The 17,513-nt window shown below is 38.0% G+C and overlaps 3 protein-coding genes across 3 annotated transcripts; all 3 read left to right on the top strand.

The window, feature by feature from the left end:
• Window positions 1-874: 874 nt before the first annotated feature.
• On the top strand, window positions 875-1,677 carry LOC137749419 (non-specific lipid-transfer protein 1-like). The gene is made up of 2 exons (XM_068489513.1): window positions 875-1,279; window positions 1,428-1,677. Exons 1-2 carry the CDS (start codon window positions 936-938, stop codon window positions 1,435-1,437), a joined length of 354 nt encoding a protein of 117 aa, XP_068345614.1. The 5' UTR covers window positions 875-935; the 3' UTR covers window positions 1,438-1,677.
• A 2,576-nt stretch (window positions 1,678-4,253) lies between these two features.
• On the top strand, window positions 4,254-11,302 carry LOC137708629 (auxin response factor 6-like). The gene is made up of 15 exons (XM_068447748.1): window positions 4,254-4,394; window positions 4,470-4,906; window positions 5,429-5,541; window positions 6,199-6,297; window positions 6,377-6,433; window positions 6,511-6,669; window positions 6,773-6,857; window positions 7,534-7,624; window positions 7,735-7,899; window positions 7,974-8,096; window positions 8,227-8,302; window positions 8,456-8,603; window positions 8,705-9,921; window positions 10,115-10,305; window positions 10,729-11,302. Exons 2-15 carry the CDS (start codon window positions 4,852-4,854, stop codon window positions 10,931-10,933), a joined length of 2,784 nt encoding a protein of 927 aa, XP_068303849.1. The 5' UTR covers window positions 4,254-4,394; window positions 4,470-4,851; the 3' UTR covers window positions 10,934-11,302.
• A 91-nt stretch (window positions 11,303-11,393) lies between these two features.
• Window positions 11,394-15,657, top strand: LOC137708630 (wall-associated receptor kinase-like 2). The gene is made up of 3 exons (XM_068447749.1): window positions 11,394-12,979; window positions 13,754-13,822; window positions 14,023-15,657. Exons 1-3 carry the CDS (start codon window positions 12,091-12,093, stop codon window positions 15,228-15,230), a joined length of 2,166 nt encoding a protein of 721 aa, XP_068303850.1. The 5' UTR covers window positions 11,394-12,090; the 3' UTR covers window positions 15,231-15,657.
• Window positions 15,658-17,513: the final 1,856 nt, after the last annotated feature.

Here is a 17,513-nt window from a genome sequence, read left to right as displayed (position 1 = left end):
TTGTTTGTTCAATTTTTTGTCTCCTAATAGCGGTAGGTAAGATTTGTTTGGCGGGTCTTATTTAATTAGAGAGATGATTTAAATGTGATTTTTGAAATATGGTCTCTCTAACATCATGCTTTTATAATACAAATGCAAAGCCTGCTCATCATTGGGTTAGCAGACTCCTTGTTCTGTAATTAAAAGCAGACCGCATACACGAAAACACAATAAAATCTTTAAATTTCCTTAACCTTACTCGGTTTGAAAATCGCATTCTATACATTCTGATTCGGCAGATAGTGTTTAGGGTTGGTTGAGATTGCTTTTGTACACTTTTGTTGAAAGTGCTTTTACTAGAAGCATATTGAAATTTTCATTAAAAATGCAAGTTTTTCTGAGAGAGTACTTAGCATATGCTTCTTGAATAAGCATCTGACAGCACTTGATTAGAAAATGCTTCTATGACACCTATGTACTTTTAGTATTATTGTCAAGAAAGTTTGTTTATAAAACGGAGTATTTTGGTGGTCAGAAAACTTTTTTAGCCATTCCATAAGCAATTTTAAACATGCTCTTACTTAACGATAATATGGATAATAAACAATTTGTTTAACACTTGTCAATAAAACCAAATCTACTCTCTTTTTCGAAGAAAATTGTAACGACCATGGCATGCATGAAAAGCCTAACACAGTGAAGATGTAGACAGCATGCAAAGGATGCTCAACCTTCCCATATCAGAGCAAGAAAAGCACAAGTTCATTCCTTAACAGCTTCTGATCTTCACACCAAAAATCCCGTCATCGTTTTGGATCATATCCTCCTTTGGCAGCTATAAATACCCCTCAAACCCTACATACCAAAACCTACATTAACAATTTAAGCTCACGATTAAGGTAACTAAACACTCTAGCACTTCATTAATCGATCTCGAAAATCAAAAGTACTGAAAAATGAAGGGCATCTTTATAGCGGCAGTGGTGGTGGTGCTGGCCATGTTGGTCTTTGCTGAACCGGGGCATGCCACGGTCACTTGCCAACAAGCAGTGTCATCTGTGACTCCTTGCCTTCAATATCTTACCAGCGGCTCTGGCACCCCTCCCGTGGCATGTTGCAGTGGTGTTTCGGGTCTGAGACAGCTCACTCAAACCACCGAAGATAGGCGCACAGCCTGCCAATGCCTCATGGACGCAGCAAATCAAAACCAAGACATTAAGGAAGCTGCTGCGGCTGGCCTTCCCGCGGCATGCCGAGTTCAGATCAACGTTCCAATTTCTGGGAGCGTCGACTGCAACAAGTAAGTAATTCATGTACTGTATTACAAAATTCTTACTAATAATTGTTGTGTAATCCGCCTGGCCATGTGATTAGGACGTGCTACGTGTTTCGATGTGTGATCATCACGTGCTTGCTACTGCTAATGTCTTTTGCTTTTGTATGAACAGTATTGAGTAAAATGAAGGCCGCAGATTAAGTTGAAATAAAGAGAGAGAAGCATGGGGGATGCTGCTGCTATCTTCTTCAACGGCTGCATTGGCTAGCTTTTGGTTGAATGTCGTCAAGTTATGGTTCTCACTAGAGAGCCATGCTATGCCTACTAGTTTATTCAACCTACTTGTTATGTACGAGATAACATTGTATTTAATAAAATAAAGAAATCTTAGTTGTCCGTTGGATATCTCACTCTATATATAGACACAGAGCTTTTAAATGAAAAAATTCTCATGTCTTGAAAAAATAGAGTTTAGTTGTTGGATCTACTCTTCATCGAACTTTAATTATTCAAACCAATTACTTTGAAGGCCCTTTATATATATGACCAATATTTAAACTGTCCCATATCACTTGCACATATGAACACTTTACCAATGAAAGTGAATTTAAGCGTGAAAAATAGTCAAACCAATGTATCATGCGTTGCATTCCATGTATAATTTTGTTACAGCAACGAACTTGTTTTGGGACACAGCAGGAAGTTTTCTTGTTTTCCCTAACATTGGGAAGTTTTCAGTGTTTTGAGATATGGATTCAACTAAGAAGTAGCTAGAGAGCATGCAATGCGCTCCCAAAATCACACCAATTGAACACATCCACCATTACCAACTATAAATACACCTCAAACCGACCTGCCAAAACCACAACTAGAAGCTCCCGTACATTAACAATTGAAGCTCAGGATTAGGGTAAACACTAGAGTACTTAATCGATCTCAAAACCCCTAAAAACTGAAGGGTGTTGCTATGGCGGCGGTTGTGGTGGTGGTGGCGGTGCTGGCCATGTTGGCCTTGGTTGAACTGGGGAAAGCCGAGGTCCTTGGCGTGGAAGCAGTGACTGTAAGTTCATGCATTCCATATTTCACCCATGGCACAGGTAGCCCGCCCGGCAGAATGTTGCCATGGTGTGAAAGATCTTACATGGCTGACTCAAACCACATATACAAGCGTGAAGCCTGCAAGTGTGGAATTAACGCGTGATGCGTTATTAATGACGATGGTTGTAAGGAAGATAATATTTTATTATGTTAATTTGAACCCAAGGCTACAGATTGAGTTAAAATAAAGGAAAATTAATGAAAAATACTTAAAAACTTTGAGTTTTAATGATAAAGATAAAATAAAGGGTAAAATGGATAGTACTATGATTAACTTTTTAATGTAAAAATATGATGATTTTTTTTTAAATAAACACTACCGGAAGTTTTTTGTTAAAATTCTTTTAAAATAAAGCAAAAAGCATGGGGAATCGATGCATCTATAATCTCAATGGCACACATAGCCTTTGTTGAATGTGGTCAAGATATGGTTCTCACGGGAGAGCCATGCTATACTTATTTTATGCCAAGCTACTTGTTAATAAAATAATTTTCTTTTAAATATCTGTTGCAGATCTCTTTTAGAATCATATTATATTGTAGCACATAAGACATCGTCAAATCTCTTATAATTTAAAAGAAATTCTTTGGGGTATAGGTATCATTAAACTTGCACACAGTGAAAAAAGCCTACCTACACTTACGTGATAAACTCTCATTATACACGTGTTCCTTGCAAAATACATAACTTCTTAAACAATTTTTACGATTGAAAAGCAATTTTCACACAAAAAATGAGCTTAACCAATGATCACGTTGAAGCTATATGTACCAAAACAAGGACATATAATTTGGTAGTAAAATACAAGAAGTCTTTCAAACATTAATTTGTGGCAGCTAGGATTGAATTGACAACTAAGGTTTTAAGTACTTGACAGATGACACATTGAACTATGACCAGCAACCATCACAAATTCACAACCATTTTTATTATTTCAGAACACTCTTTAAAGGAAATTGCCTCTTGTGGGCGCACAAGGAGAAGTTATATTAATTTATAAGCATTTAAACTCGATCCAAGCACAAATTAAGCCTCCCTAACCAATATTCATAGAAGTTGGATCCATGCTTTTGTGGAGAAAACAATAGGAGATAAGAGGCCTCCCTATAAATGTAATCCCATTTATTGAATTCATATGGACAACCAAATGATAACCTAATCATCTTTCTCCCCAATAATTTTCTTTTCTTCCAAAAAGTTAACATGAAAAAGACTGGCTATTTCCAAATGAGGCAAAAAGAAAAGGAATTGTTTGGAATTGGGCAAGATGGATATTCTCTTGTGTCACTAGATGATTAAGGATTGTTTATTTATTTATTTTTTTTAGAGGACTATTAGATCTATTGTAATGTCTTGTCTTTTTATTACATTATAATATCACCTGCTAAAAAAAGTTAAAAAATTAAGATGTTATTTTTTCACCCACTATTATTCCTAATCCAACCCTCCACTCACTATCAAGACCTTCCTTCACAATTTTATTCTGGTTAGAATTCCAGAATCGGATTACTTCCAAGATTATAACTCTTATTTCTTCCCTCTCTTCAAAAAATTCCAAAATCAAGCAGACCGCGCCTAAAACCACTGTTGAATCTAATATTATGAGTTAAGTAAAACACTAAAAACACGTTCATTTAATCTCCACGCTTGATATCGAACCAAGAGTTTAGTCACGACATGTATTGTGAACAAGAATGTAAAAAGAGGGAAAATGATATGATAAAACAGGGAAGGAAAGTGGGGTTAGATTTTTGGTCCTGTTTCCATTTGCTTTTTCTGACAGCTATCCCGATGAACATTACATTACCCCACCAGCAATAATTACCACTGTATTAATTGATCGTAGACCAAACACGCCCTCAACGAAGACCAATAAGGCTCTCTCTCTCTCTCTGACCTCCAACTCTCTCTCTCTCTCTCTCTCTCTCTCTCTCTCTCATCAGCAGCTTCTCAAGCAAGAGCAAACAAGCTCTCTCAAGCTCAAAGTTCATCTCTTTCGGCAGTCAAATCGGAGCTTCTGAAAATGTCGCTCTCAGCTCAGTAAGAGTTCCCCAATTCTCTGTTTTACTTCACTTGCTAAGTTGCTCTTCAATTTCTGAGATCTGGGTTGTCTAGGGTTTCTCTGCAGCTTGCTAAAGTCGATAAATTTCTGAGCTTTGGAGGTGAGAGTTAGGGTTTAGGGTTGCAATTAGAGTAAATGTGGAGGGTTTTGTTAGGGTAAATAAGATCTGGGGCGTATGAGGGTGACGGGAGTTGTGTTTTGTATTGGCACTGGCTTTGGATGAGATTTTCCCAAAAGGGTAGTTTAAATCTTCTGGTTTTATTTTGGGGTGGGGGTGGGCATTTTTTCTCAGCATTTGATGAAATAGTGGTGAAGGGGCTCAGTAATGGGTGTTAATAAGAAGTAAGGAGGGACCGGTACTTGAATCTTTGAGTTGGGTTTCAAGGGGGTTTCAGCAGGCGGTGAAAGGAGGCTGTTTTTTCGGCTTTTCAAACCATGAGGCTTTCGTCTTCGTCATCATCTCCGGGGTTTAACCATCAGCTTCAGGAAGGCATGCATTTTTTTCCCTTTATTTGCTTATTTCCATTTTTTTTCGTCTGAAATTTAATATTTTTGTCAAAGCGTTTGTTATTTCACTCTGAGGCATTGTCCTGCATGATTTTATGCTATTTTTGTTTGGGATTTTGTCTAAAGTTATTGACCCTACGTTTTAGGCAATCTTTATGAGGTCATTGAACAGACCTAGTCTGTATTTATTTCACCTGTGCATTTCTTAATTAAATAGTTATTTCAGGGTAAAGAAAGTGACATTCTATGCATGCATTACTTGTGTGTTTGAGAAATTAAGTTTGGTGACTTTAAACGAGGCGTAATTGTACAATTATCTTAATTTTCTTAACTGCGCATAATGCTTGATGGGGTTCGGAATGGAAGTTTTGTTCCTGTAAAAAGAATTAACAACATTGCTTTAACACTAAACCTAGGCTTTCATTTCTATCTTCAACGGTTTGGATTTTGATTATATGGATGTTTATGTCATGCATACTCACACAAGCATAGAACCTGTATGCAGGGGAGAAGAAGTGTTTGAATTCTGAGCTATGGCATGCCTGTGCTGGGCCTCTGGTGTCTCTGCCTCTTCTTGGAAGTCGTGTAGTCTACTTTCCACAGGGCCACAGCGAGCAGGTCAGCAACTGCATCATTATCTCACTTATTGTTGAATTTTTCTTTTGCTTTCTGAATGGTATTTGCAGAAAACAATTGTTTGGTTTGCAGTTTGTAGAATAGGGACGTTTGTTTGTTGATTTAGGGACTTAGCCTCTTGTTACCATTGTTTAGTTTTTGTCTAATAAGTTTGAATTGGGTGTCAACTCTGTGTTTTGTGTCTCCCTGTGTCTTGATTATTGAAAGCAGATCTTAAATTGAGTAATTATTCTTGTGGTCTGGAATCTGGATAATAAAATTACTATACATATGAATGTCAGCATGTTGTTTAATCTCATGTATATTTTCATTTGTAAAGGATGGTTTACTCCTATACAAAAATCAATAGATAAATAAATAAAGCTCGAGTTACAGTTTTTTTCTTCAGGTATTTGCTTCATTTTTGTTTGATATTGGGCATCCCGTATAGCTATAACTTTGTATTAAGCATTTTATACAAATCATTACCTCAATTACTATAATAGAGTCCATAATTTTTTTAGTACACTTGCTTAAACAGCTGAAATGTTTAATATCTAACTAATCATCTCGTCTAATATCTAATCATTTCGTCCTGAACACTAACTTTACAGAATGTATTCATTTTTTTGTTTTTAATTCTTGGTATTTCTTATACAGGTTGCTGCATCAACCAACAAAGAAGTGGATGCCCACTTTCCCAATTACCCCAACTTGCCTCCACAACTAATTTGTCAGCTACACAATGTGACAATGCACGTAAGTGTCAGCCTATTTGCATCTTCTCTGTACCAATTTCCTAGGCTGCTCCTTGAAATTTTAATTTTCTATGGTACAGGCAGATGTGGAGACGGATGAAGTATATGCTCAAATGACCCTACAACCATTAAATCCGGTAATGCACTTGGCTGTGTTTAAATTTTGATTTGTGAGTCAAGTAATTTTCATGTCCTGACATAAACTATTTTGTAGCAAGAGCAAAAAGATGTATACGTACTGCCTGCAGAGTTGGGTGCTGCCAGCAAACAGCCAACCAACTATTTTTGTAAAACTTTGACTGCAAGTGATACTAGCACGCATGGAGGATTCTCAGTTCCCCGCCGTGCAGCTGAAAAAGTCTTTCCTCCTCTTGTAGGTGTCCTTTTCTTCAACTCATTTGATCATCACTTTTCGATTCTTTATATTTTCATATCGTAAACTTGGTTTCGTTCATTTTACTCTTACTGTTCCTCAGGATTACTCGCAGCAGCCCCCTGCCCAGGAACTAATTGCAAGGGATCTACATGATAATGAATGGAAATTCAGACATATATTTCGAGGTGAGTGTGGATTACTTTAGATTTCTCTTTTTTATCTGCTGTTATTATCTTTTATCGTTTTTCACATATCATTCTTCAGTTACCTGCTCTAGCTTAGATGCCAAAGTAAGGTAACTGAGAGCAGTGGTACGTCATAGTTCAGACACTCCTTGGTTTTAAATGTCAAAAATGAAAATTTTGGAGAAGTGTTTTTATTTACGGGCATCAGCTGTATCCATGTCATATGATTGTATCACTGGAAATCTATAAAATGAACCAACCTGCTATACTAATTGCATATACACCAAATGACGATGTGGAAAATAAATAATGACTTGAAGTATCCTTCTTTCCTCCATACTTGTCTATCTAGCAAATCAGCGGGGCACATAATATCCAAGGAAATTGATGGGTAGGACCAGTGAGATATTTTTTTGGTCAGAGGAACAGTGACTTTAGAGCTTATTTTGTTTTAGTCAGAGGAATAGTGACTTTAGAGCTTATTGACCAATGATGAACTGTCTGTTTCTAATTGCCCTTATCATACTTGAAGGCAAGAATTTCAAAGATCTTGATCACATTGTTTCTACTTTCTTTACCTAGTTTCTCTTATTTATTTATTTATTTTTTTCCAACTTATACTGTTCTGAACATGTAATTATGGCTTCTAATTGCATTTTTCCATGTTATTGTGCAGGCCAGCCCAAGAGGCATCTTCTCACGACAGGATGGAGCGTGTTTGTTAGTGCTAAACGACTTGTTGCTGGTGATTCGGTCCTCTTTATCTGGTAATTTTAAACTGTTATTCTGTTATTGGAGGGGTGATGGGGGTTGTATTTATTATGTTAAGAATTTTTGTAATCATTTTTCTCATCACTAATATGTTGTCTTCAATCAGGAATGAAAAGAATCAGTTGCTCTTAGGTATTCGGCGAGCAAATCGTCCACAGACTGTCATGCCCTCATCAGTTTTGTCAAGTGACAGCATGCACATTGGTCTTCTTGCTGCTGCAGCTCATGCAGCTGCAACAAATAGTCGCTTTACTATTTTTTATAATCCAAGGTGAGTATCTGCAACTTCTCCAGATTATAAATACTACCATTTACATCTTATTCCTCAATTTTCTTACAACGCAGGGCTAGTCCATCTGAATTTGTGATACCCCTGGCCAAGTATGTTAAAGCTGTCTATCATACTCGGGTTTCTGTGGGCATGCGATTTAGGATGCTGTTTGAGACAGAAGAGTCTAGTGTCCGTCGGTAGGTTATGTTATCTTCTTAGTTCGATTTCAATATGTAGTTTATGGTTCACATTTAATTAACTGGTTATTCATACTTGTATTATATAGGTTATTGACCTTTCTTATTTATTTTGTTTGTTTTCCTTCAGATACATGGGTACAATAACTGGCATCAGTGACTTAGATTCTGTTCGCTGGCCAAATTCCCATTGGCGCTCTGTGAAGGTTTGTTGAGAGCATTTGCTGATTTTGATGTTTATTTGAATTCCACTATTTTTCTATTATAAGTTTGACAATTTTTTTTTGCAGTGGGGCCAGGTTTTTTTTAACTTTTTTCAAACTTTGTAAGGTTTGTAAACGTGTTTTCTGCTAATGCAGGTTGGCTGGGATGAATCCACTGCTGGGGAGAGGCAGCCAAGGGTATCATTGTGGGAGATTGAACCACTAACAACATTCCCAATGTATCCATCCCCATTCCCCCTCAGACTAAAGCGACCATGGACATCGGGCGTTCCCTCTTTCCATGGTATCTTTGTTCTTTTTTTGCTTGAAGAGTGCTTGGTGTCTTTTCTCAAATTGTTTTGTTTCTTTTGCCCCCTCAGATACTTAGTGGTATATTCATTTCAGGTCTAAAAGATGGTGATATGGGCATTAATTCTCCACTGATGTGGCTGCAAGGAGGGCTCGGAGATCAGGGGATGCAATCTTTGAACTTCCAGGGATTTGGAGTTTCTCCTTGGATGCAACCAAGGCTTGATGCGTCTATGGCAGGTCTACAACCCGATGTATACCAAGCAATGGCAGCTGCTGCACTTCAAGAAATGAGGGCAGTTGATTCTTCAAAATGTTCTTCACAGTCTCTTTTGCCCTTCCAGCAATCTTCAAGTGTTTCTAATGGGGCAGCTGCTGTGCTTCAAAGACAGGTCTTGCCTCAGTCTCAGTCTCAAAATGCTTTTCTTCAGAGCTTTCAAGAAAACCAAGCTCCAGCTCAGGCTCAGGTCTTGCAACAACAGTCGCAGCGTTACCATCCCTATAGTGATCAGAGGCAACAGCAGCTGCAGCAGCAGCAGCAGCATCAGCATCATCATCAGCAGCAGCAACAACAGCAGCTGAATCAGCAGCAGCAGCAACATCAGCTTCAACAATCCCGTCATATGCAACAATTGTCTGTTCAGCAGCAGATCCCGAATGCTATGTCTGCTCTTCCTAATTTTGCCTCAATCACTCCATCCCAGTCTGCATCTATGCAGTCTATCTCTTCGCAATCTCAGCAGCAGAGCTTTCCTGACCCTGTTGGAAATCCTATACCTTCATCTGATGTTCCCCCTATACATAGTATATTAGGTTCGCTATCACAGGATGGAACATCCCACTTACTTCACTTAAGCGGATCCAACTCTGCAATTTCTTCTTCCTTGTTATCTAAGCAGACCACTGGTGAACCGCAGCTATCATCTGGAGCTGCTCAATGTGTACTTCCACAGGTGGAACAGTTGAGAACACCACAGTCAAGTTTCTCTGAGATCACTACCTTGCCTCCGTTTCCTGGTAGAGAATACTCTGCATTCCAAGGCGGTACTGATCCCCAAAGCAATCTTTTGTTTGGGGTGAATATTGATTCATCATCTCTTATGCTGCATAATGGGATTCCAAACCTGAGAAATATTGGCAATGGAAATGATTCAGTGTCCGTGCCCTTTGGTGCTTCCAATTATGCCAGTGGCACAGGCAATGATTTTCCACTTAATTCCGACATGACTACATCAAGTTGTGTAGATGAATCAGGTTTCTTGCAGTCTTCAGAAAATGTGGACCAAGTAAATCCAACTGGAACCTTTGTGAAGGTAAGATGGGATAATTGTGATAGTTATTTACAAGCATATTTATCTTTAACATGATGGTCTGATGTATGGACCATTGTTGGCGATTGTATTTGGCAAGGAAAATGCTTCATGATCAGTGTTTGCTTTTTCAAACCTAGCACTTGTCATCGATAGCTCTTGTTTTTTTACATATTAAAATCGTGCAATTTGACAGGTTCACAAGTTAGGGTCCTTTGGGAGGTCACTGGATATTTCTAAATTCAGCAGCTATGATGATCTGCGCAGTGAGCTCGCACGTATGTTTGGCCTTGAAGGCCAACTGGAGGACCCTCAGAGATCAGGCTGGCAGCTTGTATTTGTTGACAGGGAGAATGATGTTCTTCTCCTTGGTGACGACCCTTGGCAGTAAGTACCAAATTGTCATGATTTTTCTTGTATTTGTCAATTATTGTACACTCTTGGCTGTTTGCATAAGCAGTCCTAAAGGTTGAGCTTCCCACGAGTTTCAATCATTACTGATAGTTTGTAAAATGTGTCATGCCAAATCACTGTGCGAATGCGAAGTTTTAATGTTAAGCAGCTACTATTAACATTTTATGCTGTATGTCAATTTGTAGAGAGCAAAAACGATAAATATTAGACCAATGCTTCAAGGTTCAAAGTGTCCTAGGACTAGTTTACATCATCTAAAGTCTTTGACTATTTTCTCACCTTTTCGAGATTTTAAGTCACTATTGTGCATTTCCATATGACATTTGGCTTCTGGAGTTTTGAAACTATTCTTGTCATGATTCGCCGGAGGTATAATGATTCTTTGTTTATCTTCAGGGAGTTTGTGAACAATGTGTATTACATCAAGATACTCTCGCCTCTGGAAGTGCAACAAATGGGAAGGGAAGGCCTCAACAGTGTGGCGTCTGTCCCAAACAATAAACTTTCCAATGGTAGCAACACCACTGTTGACTACGTGGGTCGACAGGACTTGAGAAACTCAAGGAATGGGATTGCATCTTTGGGATCACTCGACTACTAAATGCCAATGCTTTTGCTAAAAATGGAAAATTAAGCAAATTGGCGGTGAATGGTGAGTGTTCAACTATGCTGGTAGTGTTTTCGTAAATGGATCGGTAGCATTGTTTTACCCTTTTATGTGGTCAGTGAGATGTACTGCTTAGGCAAAGTCTATTTGAAGCTTGCGTGTCAGCGTATAATTATATACTGTAAATTATAGTAGGAAGGAACCTTGTTTCTGAAACTACCGCTGCAACATTTAGAACAACACACGTACTGTAAGAGTTTGATGTCCGATTCCGATGGCACTTTGTATGCTATCTTGTCCTGTAATTTATTATTTATTGAAGTCGAAAGCATATCATGAATCAGACCTGTTAAGTTCAATTACTATATTGAGAATCATGAGGTAGGTTTCATTTAAGTTGTGTGTGTGTGTGTGTGTAGCCGAAACTAGTTTATCGGTTTAACGCGAAGTCATTAAAGGAGTCTAATCATCAACTGTCACATTTGTGGTCTACAAAATATGATGCAAATAGATGGTCTCTCTTTAACATCATCCATCGAACATATTATAGTCGTGGCGGTATCAAACATCTTAAGAATCTGTCTTTTGAGATTTTTCAAAGTTGAGTGTTGACTGTAAAGACGGCTACTAATCATGTATTAATTAGTCAAGTATAGCTGCAACCATACTTGTCGTGTACGAATATATCCTTTTGTGGACAAATCTTCCTTGAAAAATTAAACATCACCGAGCACCTGGAAGGAACCAACAGCTTTCTGCGAAACATTGCAATTGAGAAAAACAAGCCTGCACCACCTTAATTCCTACTGTTATTTGTATGCACGTGTCATATTTCCTGATCAACCAAACAATAAAGTCTTATCCTACTAAATGAGATCGGCTGTAAGAAACTACCACCGTGCTCAATTTTGCGTCAAGTCTTCTGTTAGCGTATTTTCTCGTTTACCATTTCAATGAAAATAATGACAAGCTTATTGTTTTTTCAAATGACTCCAAAGACTTCGGTGGGTGTAGAAATACTAGTTCTCTGGATCTAAAAGGTTGAGACTTGGCTTATCACGCGGTTTGTTTATTCCAAGCTTCACCATACACGGCACGGCTCAATATATAGGAAGGTAAAGAAGAGAAGAGGAAGAACAAGCAGAAAAAAAATGGAGGTTGTGCAGTTTCTAATTCAAATTACGCTGTTTTTGTGGTCTTTGAGCAATGCAATACCAGCGGTAGCCTCGCAACCCAGTTTAGCTAAGCAAGGTTGTCCAACAGATTGTGGTACGGATACGATAAGTATCCCATATCCTTTTGGAATCAGAGCAGGTTGTTTCATGAACGAATGGTTCGAAATAACCTGTGACAATTCCACAAATAATTCCCCTCGCATACCCATACCTCGCTTGAACCATGCCAGTCTGAAACAACTTGAAGTGCTGAACTTATCTATGGATGGCACACTAAGTGTCAGAAACCCGATTACCCTCTTTAGTGATTGCGGAACTGGCAGGCCACTTGCAGAGCAAGCACCCAACTTGACAGGAAGCCCGTTCGTGTTCTCTAAAAGGAACAGGCTCGTTTCAGTGAGCTGTGGTGGAAATACCTCGATGAAGTTGATGAATGGCTCGACAGTTGGATGGTGCTCGGCGACTTGTGGTGACAAGGGTGGTTTACTTGAACAAGCTTATGGGCCTAATAACTGCAATGGTAGTAACTGCTGCCAGACCACCATTCCCGGCAATCTTACAAACTTCAACACTAGCTTTCAAGAAGTGAAGGATCCCTTGAAAGCGAGTGATACCACCTCTGGATCCGGAAGTTGCAAGTATGCATTCTTGATAGACGAAGCATGGGCGTCTCCTGTTGTTGACCCATATAATTTGGTAGGCGTCCCTGCAGTGCTCGAATGGAACTGGAGTCGATATACGAAATCGGAGATATATGGAACCTTTTGCGATGCTAATAACTTGACCACGGTCTGCACAAGTAACAACACTTGCTCCTGCGCAAAAGGCCTTGAAGGAAACCCCTACGTCGTTGGTGGATGTCAAGGTATATGTCTAGCTATCATTTTATTCAAACTTCAAAACGATGTACAAACTTCTTTTCTTTTCTACTTTCTAGACATCTAGGCTATGTTTGGGTGTGGGATTTCCAAGACCCAAGAGATTATTGATGTCAAATTAGTAAGAGATGAACCTCAAAACGTTAGATACGAGGGATTAGAAATGCCCTTCATAATTATTATAAAAGCGTGGAGGATGGATTTCCTCCCCGTTAGGATTTGCAAATCCCTCTCACATGCCTTTTAATACTCATGAACAGCCTTTTTAATCCCCTCAATCCAACATTTTGTGATTCATTCTTCTCTAGTTTGGCCTCAGTTCCTTGGGACTCAAAAATTCCTCACCAAAAGATAGCCCTAAGGTTCTATTTGATTTTTATTTCAGTTTTTATTTTTAAATTTTAAAAAAGCAGGAAGCTTAATGTTTGGTATATGTTTTTACCTTTCAAATAGCAAGAACATTGAATAGTACTTGAGAGTTGTTCGGTAACAGTTTTCATTTTTGATTTCGTATGAAATTCTTTTTGAAATGAAATTACACTTGGAATCATAATTTGAATTTGAGGTTATAAATGAAAGGGAATGTGACAAAGAGCCCGTAACATTTTTCCGGTGAATATGACGCATCAGGATGAATTTTTTTGGTGAGCTTTGGGTCGGACCTTCCGGACAAGAAACACCTCGTTGAGGCTTTCATTTGAAATTATATGAATTTTACATCCCCATTGAACTTTTTATGTTCCTCTGTCTCTGAAATGCAGATACTGATGAATGCAAATATCGGTCTGGGTCGATTAAATGCCTATCACGGGCTAATGTGGCCATTATAGGTACAGTGTTACTCTCTTCAAATCCAAAAACAAGATAACCTGTGATTATGGCAGCTGGTATTAGCATTTCTAGCGTTTGCTCCTCCAATATTACACAACTTTTTTTTGTTTCAAACCATCCCTGCATTAATTAGATTATATACGAGAAGGAACAATGTATCTGACCAATTTTTTTTTTTTCTTCCAATTGAGCTATTCAGTTACCAGCTGCATTGTTGGCCTACTGTTTATACACATTGGAGCATGGTGGTCGCACAAAGTCATAATGAAAAGGAAAGACATCAACCGCAAGCAGAAGTTTTTTCAACAAAATGGCGGTTTCTTGTTGGAGCAGCAACTATCTTCCGGTGAAGCTAACGTTGATAAAGTTAAATTGTTCAGTGCAGAGGAGTTAGAAAAAGCCACGGACCTTTTCAGTGTAGAGAGAATTCTTGGTCAGGGAGGCCAAGGTACCGTATACAAAGGAATGTTAGCAAATGGGAGAATCGTTGCTGTCAAGAAGTCGAAAAGTGTAGTTAGTGGAGACGAAGTGAGACAATTCATCAATGAAATTGTCATTCTGTCACAAGTTATTCAAAAGAATGTGGTTAAATTAATGGGTTGCTGTTTGGAGACCGAAGTACCCCTTTTGGTTTACGAGTTTATACAGAATGGAACACTCTCTCATTATATTCAGCACCAGAATGAGGAGTTTCCTCTTACATGGGAGATGCGGTTACGAGTTGCAACCGAAGTTGCAGGAGCACTATCATACTTACACTCGGCAGTTTCCCGTCCTATTTACCACCGAGACATCAAATCTTCGAACATACTGTTGGATGATAAATACAGAGCCAAAGTGGCAGACTTTGGGACATCAAGATCTGTCGCCATTGACAAAACACACCTTACCATGACACAGGTAAATGGAACATTCGGTTATTTGGACCCGGAGTACTTTCAGACTAGCCAATTTACGGACAAGAGTGACGTTTATAGCTATGGAGTGGTCCTTGTTGAGCTATTGACAGGAAGAAAACCAATTTTTAAGACAGAGTCACAAGAACCCATGAGCCTATCACATTATTTTCTTCTTTCCATGGATGAGAATCGTTTGTTCGATATTCTTGATGCCGGAGTTGTGAAAGATGCCAGGAAGGAAGAGATCATGGTAGTTGCTAATCTTGCAAAAAGTTGCTTGAATTTGAATGGAAAAAAGCGTCCTACTATGAAAGAAGTAGAAGCGGAGCTGCAGGGAATTCAATTATCATTGAAAGATTTTGACGTCCAACAAAATTTTGACGTTGATCATGTCCAAACTCGAATGAACGAGGTTTGGGATGTTGATTCGGCATCGACCCATGAACCTAGCACATTATTTTCTTCACCATTTGATGTGGAACCGCTTTTGTTTATCAGGACAGAGTGAAAAATAAATGTTTTTTTTATTGCGATCTGTGTGTATTAGATGTAGGGTTAGTTTGAGATTGTTGTGCTATTTACAAATCTCCCTAGCATTACCCTTAAAAAAAAAAAAAAGCTTCTATTGTGCTTTGAGAATAGTCATTTGTAAGATAAAACAGTTTAAGGGTTTGATAAACTTTATTTTGAAAAGTGTTTAGAGTAACAAGTCGTCACCTAATATTTGTTGTTAAGTGTGAGGGCTGGTTTTGTTCAAAAAATAAAATAAAAGTAGTGTGTGAAGGCTGCTAAAATGTACTTATTTTTAGGGTATGAATCTCACATCGGAGACAAAAAAAGATTTTATTTATGTTTTTAGGTAATTGAGCTACTCCTCATATTGCCAATTAATTTTATAATAAAATATCAACTTTCTCATGTATAAAAACGTGAATGATAGATTTTCACTGGATTTGGATCCTCTCCTGAGCTCAGGGAGGTATAATAATTGTAGCCGTTAAATCAAAATCCAACGGTCCATTTTTACTTACTGTTCCAAGAGAGTTTGTCACATTCCAGTCTGCATAGTAAGATATTGTCCGCTTTGGGCCAAGCCCTCACGGTTTTGTTATTGGGGTTCCACCCAAAACGCGTCTCACTATAGGAAGGTGGACATGTACATATAAGGCACATCACATCTCCTTCCCGTGATGTGGGATCTTACAGAGTTTCAAGATTACAATGTATTGTATCATTCATGGAGACAATCCTTCCTTAAAACTTACTAATAGAAAATAATGTAGAGATTATTTACCTGTATGTGTCTCTTTCCATTCACCCCTTATTTTTGTAATGTTCTAAGAAAATGGAAAGTAATGAAAAAGTCTAGGACATAATGTCTTAGCCAATATTATTAATCAAGTAGTGGCTTATGAGACACAGCCCACAAGCAACTATTTCAACAAGAATCCTTGGCAATCATGTGCACAAAGCATATACTGAAGCAATTAACAATATTAAATGCTAAAGCGTTAAAAAGGGTTAAATATACTGAAGCATTTTTAGGTGATTCCTCTCTCTGTGTGCCCAACTGTCCTACAAATTAATCAGCACAACTGTTTACCTACATAATATAGAATTATTGCAGCCGCCTCTTGAATAATCAACTGGAAGAAGAGGTTTGCATGCATCCCTGGTGACCTCCTTCTAGAGAGATTCTTTTTCATGTACATAAAACATAAACTAGTATAACACGTGTCATTGTATAAATAAAGATAAGATTATACTATTCAGTGCCTTTCATTTGTAATATGACACGTAATTAATTTACGCATCGGCTTATGTTTCAAGTATATTGAAAAATCTCTCTTCCCTCTTACCAACAAAACAAACCTCCGTCTTGTCACGCCAAATAAACGACCCGACCCAAACATTGTGCTAAGTTCAAACCCTTCAGGGGTTTAGGTTTTGTTTAGGGTTCAGGATTCATGGATTTTAAATTTATATTCCCTCTAATCAGGGGTAACTTGTTTCTCTCATTCATCAATAAAATCTCCATCGCGATTTCTTTGTTAGAAAACAAATGGAGCCCCTTTGAAACAATAATTACAAATAATTCGCTATACAATTCTTACACTCACCTTCGGACCTTCTAACTAACAAAATAATTCCTTTCTAGGTTATTGTATCTTTATTTCTTCTTTTTCAATATATTCACAATAATGTTTTTTCCATGATAGCATTAATGCTGGAGTGAAAGCACTTGACATTTTATTGTTTTAATAAAAAAAAAAAATGAAAAACTAACAAAATAAACCTTGCTGATCACGTTAGGTCAAGCAAATAATGGACCACGTTTGGAGCACTAGTCCAAATAATTAGCAATACAATTTTTCAAAACAGTAGCCGCCCGTTGAAAGACTATGCACAAATAATATAATATGATATCATAATCTGATCCCAATTTTTAATTAGGGTCATTTTGGTTCCGGTCCCTAATCAACCTAGTTGTTATAATGAAACCTTATTTATTTATTTATTTATTTTTGAAGAATGAAACCTTATTTGTTTAAATAGTTTGATCAAGCTATTTACAAGTGATGCTGATGTTGTTGAGGCGGTGCTGGATTTAACTCCATTGCTAGTTGTTTCCGCTTTCTTGAATGACATTCAACCAATACTCTCAGGTATCGATATATGATAGAAGATGCAGTGCAGATGAACAATCCAGGTATTCTCATACAAATGTTTACAATCATTTCTAATTTCAAATGTGTGGAATTTAGGTGTGGCAATTGGAAGCGGATGGCAA

The sequence above is a fragment of the Pyrus communis genome, chromosome 11, assembly GCF_963583255.1.
Source record: "Pyrus communis chromosome 11, drPyrComm1.1, whole genome shotgun sequence".
NCBI lineage: Eukaryota > Viridiplantae > Streptophyta > Magnoliopsida > Rosales > Rosaceae > Pyrus > Pyrus communis.
The sequence above is the reverse complement of the archived record's forward strand: the minus strand, read 5'-3'. Positions and strand labels throughout refer to the sequence as shown.

Bases quoted from the DNA above. Each gene is read 5' to 3' on its own strand.
- LOC137749419 (XM_068489513.1), top strand. From the start codon at position 936: ATGAAGGGCATCTTTATAGCGGCAGTGGTGGTGGTGCTGGCCATGTTG.
- LOC137708630 (XM_068447749.1), top strand. From the start codon at position 12,091: ATGGAGGTTGTGCAGTTTCTAATTCAAATTACGCTGTTTTTGTGGTCT. The intron at 12,980-13,753 runs GTATATGTCTAG...TCTGAAATGCAG, and splicing joins CGTCGTTGGTGGATGTCAAG to ATACTGATGAATGCAAATAT. The intron at 13,823-14,022 runs GTACAGTGTTAC...TGAGCTATTCAG, and splicing joins GGCTAATGTGGCCATTATAG to TTACCAGCTGCATTGTTGGC.
- LOC137708629 (XM_068447748.1), top strand. From the start codon at position 4,852: ATGAGGCTTTCGTCTTCGTCATCATCTCCGGGGTTTAACCATCAGCTT. The intron at 5,542-6,198 runs GTCAGCAACTGC...TTTCTTATACAG, and splicing joins CACAGGGCCACAGCGAGCAG to GTTGCTGCATCAACCAACAA. The intron at 8,097-8,226 runs GTAGGTTATGTT...GTTTTCCTTCAG, and splicing joins GAAGAGTCTAGTGTCCGTCG to ATACATGGGTACAATAACTG.